The sequence below is a fragment of the Polypterus senegalus genome, chromosome 3 (assembly GCF_016835505.1).
Source record: "Polypterus senegalus isolate Bchr_013 chromosome 3, ASM1683550v1, whole genome shotgun sequence".
Lineage (NCBI taxonomy): Eukaryota > Metazoa > Chordata > Cladistia > Polypteriformes > Polypteridae > Polypterus > Polypterus senegalus.
The window spans coordinates 290,432,138-290,446,477 of NC_053156.1; the positions used below are offsets into that span (position 1 = coordinate 290,432,138).

Sequence of the window (14,340 nt, forward strand, 5' to 3'; positions counted from 1 at the left end):
AAGTAAAAATACATAAAACAAATTAACCTGCACTTTACCTTTGAAAAGAATCATGGCTACTGTTAGTGAGTTTCTAAACTCTTTTGGGATTCCACCCAACGGGGTGACAGGCAGAAGGGCGTCCCGAAGCTCCAAGCGCTGTAGCAGTTCGCCATAAAAGTGAATCCGAAAAGATCGCAGACATGCTACAAGCGCCTTCCGTTGATGGGTAATACAGGAACATTATAAATGCGCAGGGCACAGTATTTCTTGCCCACAAACCTGGCCATGACCCTGCCTGACTGCTGTGTCTGTGTAGACAGACAGATAGATAGATAGATAGATAGATAGATACTTTATTAATCCCAAGTGGAAATTCACAATATACAAGTGTATAGGAGAGTGGCAGATCTTGCTACAATAAATAACTGTGCTGTTCCTGTTTCAAGCTGAATAAAGATGGTATCGCTAAAGTACTGAGACTCAGCTTTGTGTTTTGGGGTGCAAGACCGGGACTCACACGTTACAACACACACACACACACGTCGTCACCATGCCATAGTAAACAGTATATGCTCGTACGAATGCTGACTATATGAGTGTGGCACGACGACTCAGATGGAGAATGGGAGATGATTACCCACTATCCCACAGCGAGAGAGAGAGAAGAACCATCAGCTCAGTTGTGATCTTGTGACGCTTGGCAGACAAAGCGTATACGTACTTCTCGTATTGCAAGACATCGCTTGTTTATCAAGTCATAATTTATTAAAAATTTTAGCTCGTCTTGCAAAACACTCTCAAGCAAAGTTACTCGCAATCCAAGGTTCCACTGAACTCAAAACGAGTGTGTGTTTTGATAAAATATTGTGTAATTGATACTTTTGGAAAAATCACCACACAACAAACGGGAAACACAAGTCACACGGAATTGCTGTTTTTGAATTGGAGATCCGCCGCACCCATTCTTTAGCTAAGAGTCTTATTTTTAATTCAGAAAGGCAACTTGTCCCCTTTGCTTTTATTATCAAACAGTTTTTTTTTAATCTCTGTTTTGGGTGAAAACATGACATTGACATTTTTCCTTGGTCATTTTACATAGGGTAAAAATATAATTTTTAGGTAGAGTATTCCTTTTAAAGCCTTATTTACTGTATATATTTTTGCAGCTTTGTTTTCGAATTAGAATTGTCATATCCAGTAACCTTTGTGTCGGCACTGTAAAAATATCGTTCTCTGCATCTAACTTTTGTACTGAAGTCACTGCTTAACATTAACTGAATTCAGAAGATTAATAGTTACAGTATATATTTGTATCCTATTTTCATTATGTTCGTTGCAATGTAATACAGTGACTCATATATCCAGTTGGCCATATGTCAGATTGCATGCCAGCTGTATGTCAGTCACAAAGTATGCAGGTCATTGGAAACGATGCTGTGTGGGTCTGATGTGGGTCATCAGTATCCATACTTTAACTTCTGGTACTGGGTAACACTGGCTGATCTTTCTCTTGGTATCTGCACACCGCGTCCATGTAAAGCAGTGTTTCTCATCCACTGGGTCATCACTGACTTTTGGGTCACAGGTTGCTGTAGTTGGGTTACGAGTGAGTCACAGGTTGCTGCTGCTGCTGGGCAGCGGGTTGCCATCACTTGTTCGTGAGTGGGCTGCAGGGGTCTAAACGATCGACAGCAGTGCAGTATATTTCCACGTTTCTAATTGAGAGCATATCACCAAGGTGGAACCTGCTTTTACTTGTTTCATCAAGGGAATGGTTTGTAATTGCTGCTAGTGGTTCATCACTTAATTTAAAAAGACAAAACTAGGTCATGTAACCATTAATATTGAGAAACGCTGCTGTAAGTGAAGGTGGTGCTGGCTTAATGCATAACAATTAGCCATGTGGAGCAGCGCTGATCAAAACAAACCTTAAAGGGCTGCTCCCGTTAGGGGTTGCCACAGCGGATCATCATCTTCCATATCTTTCTGTCCTCATCATCTTGTTCTGTCACACCCATCACCTGCCTGTCCTCTCTCACCACATCCATATTTCTTCTCTTAGGCCTTCCTCCTCTCCTCTTGCCTGGCAGCTCTATTCTTAGCACCCTTCTCCCAATATACTCCGCATCTCTCCTCTGCACATGTCCAAACCAACGCAATCTTGACTCTCTGACTTTTTCTCCCAACCGTCCAAGAGTCAGAAAACACATGAGATATTATTAATTATAAAAAAGATTTATTACTGCTGCTGGTTTTGGCAATTTCTAAAACATTATTATCCTGTTGTTTTTTTAATGCCTATAGCTATAAGTACGAATGGCTTCAACTCAGTCAGCCATAAATTTACGCATGACTGAACAGTATGCATCATGAGTTTCAGTGGTACTCCATCCAGGATCAGTTCCGGCCTTGTGTCTTATGCTGCCAGGATACACTTCAGCTGCTATAACCTTTAACAGGGTTAAACGATTGGGTAATAGAAGGAGACATGGATGAATCATAATAAATAATTCAATTTTCATATTTAGGGTTTTTTTCTATATACATAAGCCAGTATGAGAAAAAAATTGAAAGTTGTCAGTATTTACATCAGGTAAACAGGACAAGATTGTGTGTAATCACATATTAGTATTGTTATTTGTATAGAGAATACTAGCCAACCCGTGTCGTACCATACGCCGCATAATCAGGCCGTTTTTTTTAATGATTTTTAAGCACAGGGAGAAAATTAACATTTGACAAATCGGTAATGTAATAAATCAGCAAAAAAAGCAACATTGTAACAATGCACAGAACGAACCAACACACAATCGTCCGTGACTGAAAACTGGCGGACCGCCATCACGCCCTGCCTGCCCATGTGCCCACCTCCAACTCGTCACTTGAGTCGTTGTCGTCTTTGCACAGTCCACATGCACCTGTGACTCACGTAGACTTTTCATTGCTCTGTGCGGTTTTGGCTGCTTTTCTATATATAATCCACCAAGACACCCGACCACGGTAGTAGCGTGAATTGCTGTATGTAGCGTGTAAAACCGTTTGCTATGGTGCATGCGGTCGTGCATCGTAACCAAAAACTCGGTTTTTAAAGACTGCTTACTTCATTGTGTTTTAACCCCAGTTGTAAAGGATTGTTTTAAGGATCCCATGGGATACCCCTCGCAAACCTTTTTACACGCTGCATATGGCGATTCACCTCCGCGAGAAACATGCTTCTATGAACAGTCAACGTGGCTCGGAGGTACATGTGGCCTCTACGACAGACGAATATAAATGAGTTGGTGGGCGTGGCTCTGCGAGTTGTCGTCGTATCCAATGGCCTTGGAGTTGGTGGCTGTGGCTCCTTCCTGCGTGCGCCATAGGTGTCTGTCTTGTTGGCGGCTAAGTGAATCCACGCCCCTTCCGGCGTGCTTTCCATGGGTGTCTTGCCTTAGTGAATTAGATATATATATATATATATATATATATAGAGATAGAGATATAGATAGTGTAATTCTTGCTTGTTACCTTACCAACATGCATGATGTTGTCGCTCTTGGGTGTGAAATTGATTCAGCCATACACACAACACAGCATCCAGCAAGGACTAAGTCCCCTGAATCAGCTCTGTCACTTCAAAAACTTGCCTTTCTGTTCCAGCAGAATGGTTGCTGAACTTTTGTTTTCTAGTATAACAGAGATTGCTTTTGAAAATTTAAAACTGTTACTTGCTTCAGGCATTGTTATTGAAAAAGCCTGGAGTATAGCATCCCATTATTCAGGTGCCAACTGCAGTGGCTATTGTAATTTAGTGTTGCAGTCTCTTGGGATGTAACACATTCTCCATTAACCTGTCACTCTTGCCACCATAAAGTTACTGTAATTTTTGTGCCTTGTTTATCCCTGCATTCTTTCTTTGAATGGCACTTGGCTGCACTTTATGTAAGCTAATTAGACATGTCATGCTCTGTTCCTTATGCTCACTTTCAATGAAGAGCAATTTCCTATACTTGTTCATTCATAAAGTTGTTACTGATTCTGTCTTTCTTCATTTTATGCTTTACTTAGATGAGTCACAATTAAGACAAATAGCTTCTATTAATTTCAAAGTATATTGTGAGCCCAAATACAGCGATCCCTCTCTATATCGTGCTTTGACTTTCTCAGCTTCACTCCATCGCGGAATTTTTATGTAAGCATATCTAAATATATATCATGGATTTTTCGCTGTTTCACGGATTTCTGAAGACAGTGGGTCTTTTAATTTATGGTACATGCTTCCTCAATTAGTTTGCCCAGTTGATTTCATACAAGGGACACTATTGGCGGATGGTTGAGAAGATACCCAATCAGAGCACATATTACGTATTAAATAAAACTCCTCAGTGATATATGTTATGCTTCCCGTGCGGTGCTTCGCATACTTAAAAGCCCGAACAGCACCTATTGATTTTTAATTGTTTGCTTCTCTCTCTCTCTCTGACATTCTCTGCTCCTGACGGAGGGGGTGTGAGCAGAGGGGCTGTTCGTACACTGGCCTAGAGGATACGGACGCTCCTCTAAAAAATGCTGAAAGACTACCTTCACATTGCTCCCTTTCTTGCGGCTGCTTTGTCAAGCAGTGCTTCACATACCTAAAAGCCCGAACAGCACCTACAGTATTGATTTTTGATTGTTTGCTCTTCTCTCTCTGTCTCTCTGACATTCTCTGCTCCTGACGTGCACTCCTTTGAAGAGGAAGCTATGTTTGCATTCTTTTAATTGTGAGACGGAAATGTCATCTCTGTCTTGTCATGGAGCACAGTTTAAACTTTTGAAAAAGAGACAAATGATTGTTTGCATTGTTTTAAGTCCGTGTCTCTACAATCTCCTGTGTTTCTGCGCAAATCTGTGACCCAAGCGTAACAATATAAAAATAACAATATAAAGGTATGGTTTTTACTTCGCTGATTTTTATCTTTCACGGGGGGTTCTGGAACGCAACCCCCGCGATCGAGGAGGGATCACTGTATGTTATTTGTATGCTTAGGAATCTTGCCATCAAGCTTAGCCAATTTTAATACAAGTTGTGTCTAAAGCTTGCTCTAATATATTCTAATACTAGGGAGCTTTCCCCCTGCTTGCTTCGCTCGCCAACCACCGGCCGGGTACTACGCGCTAGCCTCTGTGGTTCTGTCGCTCACGTATGTACAATTTAAACAGGTTATTTTCATGGGAATCGTAACATATGCATAATATAACTATTTTACATTACAGTGAGTAATTAATCATAGTAAAAAAGAGTAAAATATAATAATTTGAAAGTAAATTTGTTTCATATTGAGTTAGAGTTTTTAGTTGATAATACAATTTTGTTCTGTTTGGCTTTGAATTAACATGCAAATACTTTTTAAACTTACACTTCTGCTATAAAACTTAAGTAAAAACAATTTTTTGAATGAAATTTTTGTCCATATTGCATTGAATTTTGATTCTGTGTTTGGACTTTCATCGTGACAATGCAATGTATAACTGCCCATGATTGAATTTTGTTTCTTTCTCTGTATTAAATAAAACAACTTTCTCAAATGTTTGGCTCTGAGATTTAATTATCTTTCTAAAAGATTCTACTGGGAAACGTTTTAATACGAATGGCATATCAAGATCTCCTTTGTTGTGTAACGTTATGTGTGGAAGATGTTCTACATTATCTTTCTTGGATACATCCTTCTTTCTACAGTCGTTCGTGTGGTGGAAGACCAGACGGTGTTAACGATAGTAGTTATTCTTCGGGATATGTTAAGTCGATGTTTTCATCTTCCACACGATCGCTACCAACTGTTTCAGCAGAGTCTATTGATACGCATTTAACCAATTTGTTGTGTAAACGATCAACATTTTTGGAATTAATTCATTTGACTTTGTTTCTCAATGCTAGGATTTCCTGTGTACTCATTTCTTTTGTTGATAAGCCTTCGGGATGAAATTCTTCAGTAAGATTTGGACATAATACATCTTCTTTAATTGGGAACTTAGCGAGGAAAACATTAAAATTTATAAGAGCTAAGAGAGCAGAAAATGTGTCTGTCAAAAGCATTCACATGAATGAGAGGTGAGAGGACCATGTACGTGGTTGAAAATGGTTGAGAGGAGGGCATGACTTGTAAAAATCTCATGGCCAAGGTCTCAACTCGCGGGACTTGAAAAAATCTTCCAAAAAGTATCGTCTTCTAAAAAGTCTTGTCTCGTCGCAGGATTTTTTTTATTATAATAGAGAGATTTATTTTACGAGTGAACCTTCTTCAAATCCGCTATTGTTGCTAGCAGCTTTATAGGGTTGCCCTAGTAGACCAGGGTTTACTGATGAAAAACTGGCACATGAACAAGGGCAGAGAGGAGGAGAGAGAAAGAAATCGACACTGTCATCTGAATGCTTGGGAGCTGGGAATGGGTCATCATTACAGGGACACTAGTTATTGCCATGTTGATTTATTTACCTGGCATTCCTTTTGCAAAAGTGAGGTTGTCGTGACCTTGTACACCACCGGTCAGAAGGTTTAAAACACCTCAGTTTTCCCAGCTTTTCTTCGTATGTAATCAGTTGAAATGCTATGAATGACCTAAAATGGTGAAAATGTACTGCCGGAGGTTTAAATGTAAACTTTGGTTAAACTGAAAAAAAGGAAATTTCAGAATATTACAAAATGAGACTTATTTAGGGAATAATTAATAGGTTACAACCTACAGATGTTCAGTAGCAATTAAAGGAAATTAAACCTTGCAAGCTAAAGCAAATACACAGGTGTCCCAACTTCTGTGGATTACTTAAAAAAACATCTGTCTGTCTTAAAGCAGAGTTAAATCAGAACGTGTTGTTACACTCTGAAGTACAACCTGGACAGTATTCCAGTGAAAACAGCAAGAAAACTGCAATTAATAAAGCCAATGACACAGTGCATTATTACCTTTAGAAGTGTAGGCCTTTCATTTAGAGAAATTGCAAACAAATTCAGAGCGAGTATAGTGATGTCCTACACAATCCAAAGGCAATTTTAAACTGCAAGAAACTCTTATAGGAAGAGATTTGGCAGACACAAAGTCACAAGCCAATCAGAAGACCAGTTTCTGAGGGTCATCAGCTTGTATGATGGGCACCTCACAGACCAACAGCTTTACTGTGCTTGGGGGGGAAAAAAGCAAGTGTCAGTTTCTACTGTGAAGTGGAGAGATTGTGCTGCAGATTTGACCGTGCACGAGGCAGGAAGAAAGCCATTCCCTAAAGGATAAAATGGAGCCTTGAAATATAGATTGTGGACTACTGCAGGCTGGAAGAAAATCTTATGGGGTGGTGAATCAAAATTTGAAATCTTGGGTTCATCACGCAGGGTGTTTGTACGCCATCGAGTTGGTGACAGGATGGTACCTCAGTGTATGACGCCATTTGTCAAACATGGAAGAGGAAGTGTGATGGTCTGGGTTTCTTTTGGTGCAGACAGCAATGGGGGCTTACACAGAGTGACTGGCATTCTGAATATAAAGGGTTACCACAGTTTGGCTGTTATATTAGCAACAGGTGGCTACTTTGCTGAATCAAAAATTTGAATAAAATTTTATATAATTAATGATTCCTTGATTTATTTTTTTATGTACCATTGTTTATTTGTTCTATGCATTGATTTCATGAAACATATAAAACTGAAACAACCGAGCGCTATTCTAAAACTTTTGACTGGTAGTGTATATTATCTCCACTTTTCAAAGTGAGTGGCCTAGGGATGAGATTGGTTTAAAGTAGCCTAGGGTGTTGAGTCTAGAGGAAAATTTAAGGGCAACTCATGGAGTTAAAAGGCCAGTAATGAGAAAGAAGTAATGTGAGAAAGGGAATAATTGGTAAATGGTGGTTTGAATACCAGTGAAGGCAGGATTTCGGAGGTGGCAGACTTCTGCTTATTGCTTTGTGTTCTGTTCTTCTGGATAAGTAGGTTTGAAAAATGCATAGATGTATTTTGTTCATTATGTATCCCTACTTTTTGCAGTTAACCTGTGGATAAATGAATCATATTTTATTAAAGTAACATAATGCACAATAAAGTGGATAACATTTGCAAATTACTGCACAATCTAGAAAGAATACCAGACAAGAGAAAATAATAAACCTAACTAAACAAGAATTCAATCCTCACCCAAGTGAGAGGAAAGCCAAGAGTAAAAAAAACAAAAAAACTTGCTATTCCCCCCCATAGACTTAATCTAATTTTTTAATGAAGTCTTTTCCATGTTTTAAAAACGTTTTGGCCAGATCCTGTATACGAGAATCTGATGGGTTTTTCTGATGGATCTCATGGTAACACTCGCCAGTTGAAATTTGAACATTTATTTGCATAGTTATTGACATACTTGAATAATTTGAGCTCGCACATTGTTAAAACAACAATTGAGATATTATCACAGATGAGATATATCGCACACTCCTAGCCTGGGAACAGTAATGTACACAGTACTCCAGATAAGGCCTAACCAGTGCGTTATGAGGCTTGAGCATAAGCTCCGATGACTTGTACTCCTCACATTGTACTGTGTAATCTAACATTCTGTTCCCTATCTTAATGGCTTCTGAACACTGTCTGCAAGTTGATATTGGCAAATCCACTTTGACCTCTAAATCCCTTTCATAAGGTATACTTTTTCGTGTTTCAGGCCTCCCATTGACTATTCAAACCTAACATTTTTATCTCCTACGTGTAGTAGTTTACATTTACTGACACTAAATTTCATATGTCACAAATCTACTGAAGCCTGTAGGCTGTCCAAGTACTCTGTAATGATTCAACTGATTCTAGATTATATGCCAATCTACCTAGATTGGTGGTATCTGCAAATTTAACCAGATTGTTCCATAGCCAAATCATATATGCTAAATTTACTAAAAAGTCTGGAGTGGTCTCCCCTTGACTTTCTTGTATACTCAGATATGGGAATGGATATTTGAAGAGTAAGCCGTAAGACAATGGTTATATTTTTATATTATGTACGTTAAAGAACCAATCAACAACAAATCCAATTAATAATATATTGAACAATTATTATAAAAGTAAAGTTGAATAAATCGGACTCTGCAGATACATGAATAAAAGGTAAAGTACCACTTCCGGTTAGTGGAAATAGACCAAATGTTGATAGAAATCTATGTGTTGTACCCAACACTTGTATGCAAAATTTGGTTGACCGAAGTGAAAGCATCCTCAAGATATTGTGTTTTACATACACAGACAGACACACAGACATAATTCCATAAATGGTATTTTTGGACTCGGGAAGGTCTAAAGCATAGAGATTCATCAAAATCTTGAGGTTCAACTTTTGGACGATTACAATTCTTTCCCTATACTTTGTTTACAAGAGAGTAAAAAGTAGCAGCCCTAGCACAGACCTCTAAGGGACACCACACTTGACTTGCCCCAATTCTGTAAAATCCTTTCCACAATAACTCTCTGCTTCTTGTTTTTATAGCCAGTTTTGGACCCATCTACACACTACACCCTAAAGTCAGACTTTGGTCCAGATTGAATTAATCGGTTAGGAGTATATTCTATGTGTGGCTGACTTCCACTTCTTTTCTGTGCTGTTAATTATAGGGACCTTTTCCCACTTTACCTTTCTTTGAGATATTTATGTACTGTTGAGATGTTGTCTGAGTTTTTAAGACTGACCAGTATTGCCTCTAGGATAGAAATAGGTGGGAGGTGTAGAAAATTGGGAAGGCTTCTTTTAACTAAGTTTCTCGTTTGATAATAATGGAAAAATAGTGTTACTAGAAGGTAAGATTTGAAGTGTACTACTTCATATGATGCAAATACAGTTCCCTAAGTGTCTTAATCCTGTGCAATTTCCAAAGATTGAATACTTAGCAGGTTTGAGAAGGTTTAAAAAAGGTGATTAGTGTCAAGAGGAGCAACGGATAAAAGCTCCTCTGCTTGAAGTATGTCCTGCATTGGCTCCATATTCTGAAGTTTTGTCATGTTGACGGAAGTTAGTTTTTACTGGGGCACAATGCAGGGCATATAAAGAAGTACAGCAGGATTTAATTTTCAGCTGACCAGGCTGACATAAATTCATTAATTTGTGCCAATTTCCAGGCCTAGATATTTTTTTAATGCTTTGTTCTCTTTGGTATAAATTATGGGTGTGAAGAGTCACTCTGGAGCAGCTGACATATGCACTGTGCTACTTATTGAGTTTTATTAGGAGCCATTCAGCATGTCTGTTTTTCTTTTTCTCCTCTTCTCATGTTTTATTTTTCCATCAATTTGAATTCTCTTTTATTTCATTCTATTGCTTTGCTGTGAATTGTAATATTGTATGCATTGTAAAATATATTTATTCAGTGAGGGGTGCTGCCTAAAATGATTGGATGTGTTGGGGGACTGTTAATGAAATGTAAGGGAAATGTTTGTTTAAAGTGGTTGTCATCAGCTGTTCCACTTAGTTAATCCAGCAAACTATGATGCTTTAATACAAGTCAGCATGCCTTCAGTAATGAAAGCAATTTTACCTTTTTTCATGCCAACTAAATGGATATTTTAAAATTTTAACACTTGCCCCTTTTTTATTATAGGTGTATGGCATTCGGACAAGATCCCGTGCTGTAGAGATATTCACCACCTGCGCCAACCTCATATGTGCCATCGATGAAGTGGAGAAGGTAGGTGGCTCAGCACCCCATAAACTACTGATGTGTTTTGATATTCAGAAAAGATGTATATTAAGAGAAGCACGTAAATGAAGAAAATAACTAGTAAAAAATAACAATATTAATTGGCCAGTGTGACTTTTTTTTAAACGATGATTTTAAAATATTTTAAATACCTGCTTATTTTGAAACATTTTCATCTCTCTGTCATTAAGTTTTATTCAGCAGCATTGCGATTTCTTTTAAAAAAAATTTTTTTTAATACCTGAATTGAATGTTCCTTAATTTCTTCTTTACCAGGGGGCTGCCAAGGCTCTCATATTTCCTGTGGTCCAACAGTTCACAGCTGCTTTTGTCCAAGCGTTACAGATGCCTGATGGCCTCTCCTCTGATAGTGGGTTGAAAATGGAAGTCCTTAAGGTAAATACAGTAATTGAATACTCTTAATAGTCTGAAAACACATAGACAGAGCTGGATAGTTTAAAAAAAAAAAAATTTAAAGGAACTGCAAATGTAGTGTTTCATTTTTAATTCATCTTTTGGTACAATTGGGGTGGTGTTCTCAAAAGGCAAAAAATAGAGAGCTATCACGCCATTAAACATGATGATGATATGCTTTATAAGCAGTAGCAGTATAATGTGGCCTGTGTAACTAAGCAAGTGGGGGAAAATTCCTCTTCTGGCCGAGTCTGTTGCTTGAAATTAAATTTTTGAATTTACGGAACTTTATAGCATACCGTTAAGGGTTATAGATTAGACTGAGCAAGTGTTTTTTGAGCAGACCACTTCAGAATAGTGGGAAATCTTCCTCTGATTTAATTGTCACTATATATGAATTGGTTTATAGGGAGTAATCGGAGGCTACGTTCACACTACTACAATTACTTTTAAAAAGAAAATGATCTTCATCTGTTCTAACTTGTTTACTTTGTTTACAAAAATATATCCTTTCACACTAAAATGACCAAATGTGCAAATGATGTAGACCTTCACCTACACTAGGCAAGCCTGCATTGGTGGAAAAATCCTTGAAGGGGTGGTAACATCACTGGCCATGGGATTTGTCACAAAAACTTAGTAGCTGGTAAAGTATTTGCCTTTTTGTGCAAGTATGTAGCATTCAAACTGTATAAAACTTCATTTATTTGCAAGCACGTAAGCAACACAATAGGTGCCATGGAAAGCAACTCTTCTATGTCTGCTATGTTGGAATATTGTTTTCTTCCAGGAAGGGTGACAATCAGGTAAGGGTTACATAATAAGCCTGAACCATTCAGGCTGTAACTAATGCATTTTAGCGTTTTGGACAATCTACATTAAAATCTTGAAGCTGCATTTTTTCCAAAGTATATGGTTCTAGCGAGCTGTTTTAAAACCCTCTGTTTTTGGGGGCTGAAAATCCCAGTGTAATGCAGACAAAAGGTTAAAATTAAGATTAATGGATGTGGTTTTAAATGAAAACGTAATAGTGTGGATGGGGCCTGAGACAGCCACACTTTGTAGCATTATAAGTGACCAGTCGTGTACTGAAGATTTACATTAACTTATTGCTTTTATACCAGACATAATATAACTCCAAAGGAATGATGAGTATCGGGTTCTGAAAGATTTTAATCTAAACTTGTGCTTTTGTGTAAGCAGCTTGCAAATTTAATTGATTGATCCACTTTATATAGTATACATATGTACTTGGTTATATCACTGGCAGGGGAAGTGACTTTCTGGTTTATCATAATTCACTTTATTTCCTTAAAGAAATCCAGACATTAATGTATTAACCAGTCCAGAAATTTAGTTTGTTTTGCTCATTCAGACAAATTGGGACACACTGGAAATTTGTCTGTCTTGAAAGAGTTCCAGTTGACAGGTGCTAGTCATGAAAAGTATACAGAAAAGATTAAGACCCTCAATATCCATGGTGTTTTTTTTTTCTTTTTTCTAAACAAAAATAGTCTAGTGTGTAGCATTATTCATTCTGTTACTTTTAAGCAATGTTTATTTTTTTTTTACCATGTTCTAATCCCAAAGGCATGTTTGTGAAATAATCAGTACTATAGATGATAATTAAAAATCTTGCAAAGTAGCAAGGACTCCCAAGATATTCCCTAAATTATTTTAATTTTTTTTTTGTTAAAACCCAAGCATTACAAGAAAAAATATAATCAATCAATTTACAAAATAACCCAAATTTATTATTTAAACAGAGGTCAAAACACATAAAAAGAGGTTCAAAACCAGAGATGGCTGCACAGCCACAGCAGTTCCAAGGGTATGACCCATGTAAGGATACATCAATGGAATTAACATCATGCCAATGACTACATAGATACTCGAAATTTAAACAAGAGAATTTGAGGATTTCTGCAACAGATCGAGACAGTTTTATCAGCAGTCATATGAAATGAGAATTGTATCTGTTGAGCAGAAATTTGAGACAGGCCCATGATAGTCTATAAGGAGAGAGAGAGAAAAAATTACAAAAGGAACATTAATCAAGAGATGTGAAGGCAAGAGTGTGACATGGCAGTCTAGAAATGAGCATTGGGTGCAGTTGCAGTACATGTTTTTTAGAGAGCAGAGATTGTAGTATTAATCAGCAGCATGACCCGTAATGTAACTCTTGATGGAGTCAAAAGAGATGTTACACACATCTAAAAACCAAGAGTGTCACTGACTTGGGTTTTTAGAGGAAGAGTTGTATTTTAAAATATTTTTTCAATAAAGGAGGAACGAGGAAGGATGGTCATGTTTCCCCACTGATTTTCACGGTAAGGGCATAATAGATAACTTTGGAAGAACTGCACATAGAGTTGTTACTGGCTTCATGTTACTGCTTTTATTAAGTAACCCATATTTAAGGCTTATTTTCCACCAGCTGACACCTTGTTGCTGTCCATTCCATGAAAGCTGGCAGAATATTATCAAATTTATTAATAAACAAGCAGAGGTGAAAAGGGAATCAACATGGTGACTTCTTTAAGTGACTTTAGAACATTAGAACAATCGGGATGAGAACAGGCTGTTCAGCCCAACAAAGCTTGCCGTTCCCATCCACTTAATTCTTTTTCGTAATAAAATCAAGTCTAGTTTAGGTTCTACTGTCCACCATACTACTTGGTCATTTATTCCATGTGTCTGTGTTTCTCTGTGTTTATATATATATATATATATATGTATGTATATATATATATATATATATATATATATATATGTATGTATATATATATATATATATATATATATATATATATATATATGTATATATATATATATATATATATATATATATGTATGTATATATATATATATAAAAAAATCCTAATGTTTGTGCAACATTTTCCTTAAGTTTTCATCTGTCTCCCTGTGTTCTTCCTGAATCTCATTTTAAAATAATCATCCACCATACTAATTCCCTTCATTATTTTCAACACTTCAATCAGGTCTCCTTTTACTCTTCTTTTGCTTAAACTGAAAAGGCTCAGCTCTTTTAATCTTATAACTCATCTACTATAGTCCTCTAATCAGCCCAGTTGCTCTTCTCTGGACTTTTTCTTGTGCTGTTATGTCCTCTTTGTAGCCTGGAGACCAAAACTGCACCCAGTACTCCAGATGGGGCCTCACCAGTGTGTTATAAAGACTGAGCAGAACCTCCTGTGACTTGTACTCCACACATCAAGGCTATATAACCTCACATTCTGTTAGCCTTCTGA

General features: G+C 37.4%; 1 protein-coding gene across 1 annotated transcript in view; it reads left to right on the top strand.

The window, feature by feature from the left end:
- ipo9 (importin 9) overlaps window positions 1-14,340 on the top strand; it is a 93,540-nt gene that overhangs the window by 44,706 nt on the left and 34,494 nt on the right. Inside the window, exons 6-7 of the mRNA XM_039749425.1 lie at window positions 10,556-10,642; window positions 10,931-11,050. Coding sequence (XP_039605359.1) covers window positions 10,556-10,642; window positions 10,931-11,050 — 207 coding nt within the window. The remainder of the gene's footprint in view (window positions 1-10,555; window positions 10,643-10,930; window positions 11,051-14,340) is intronic.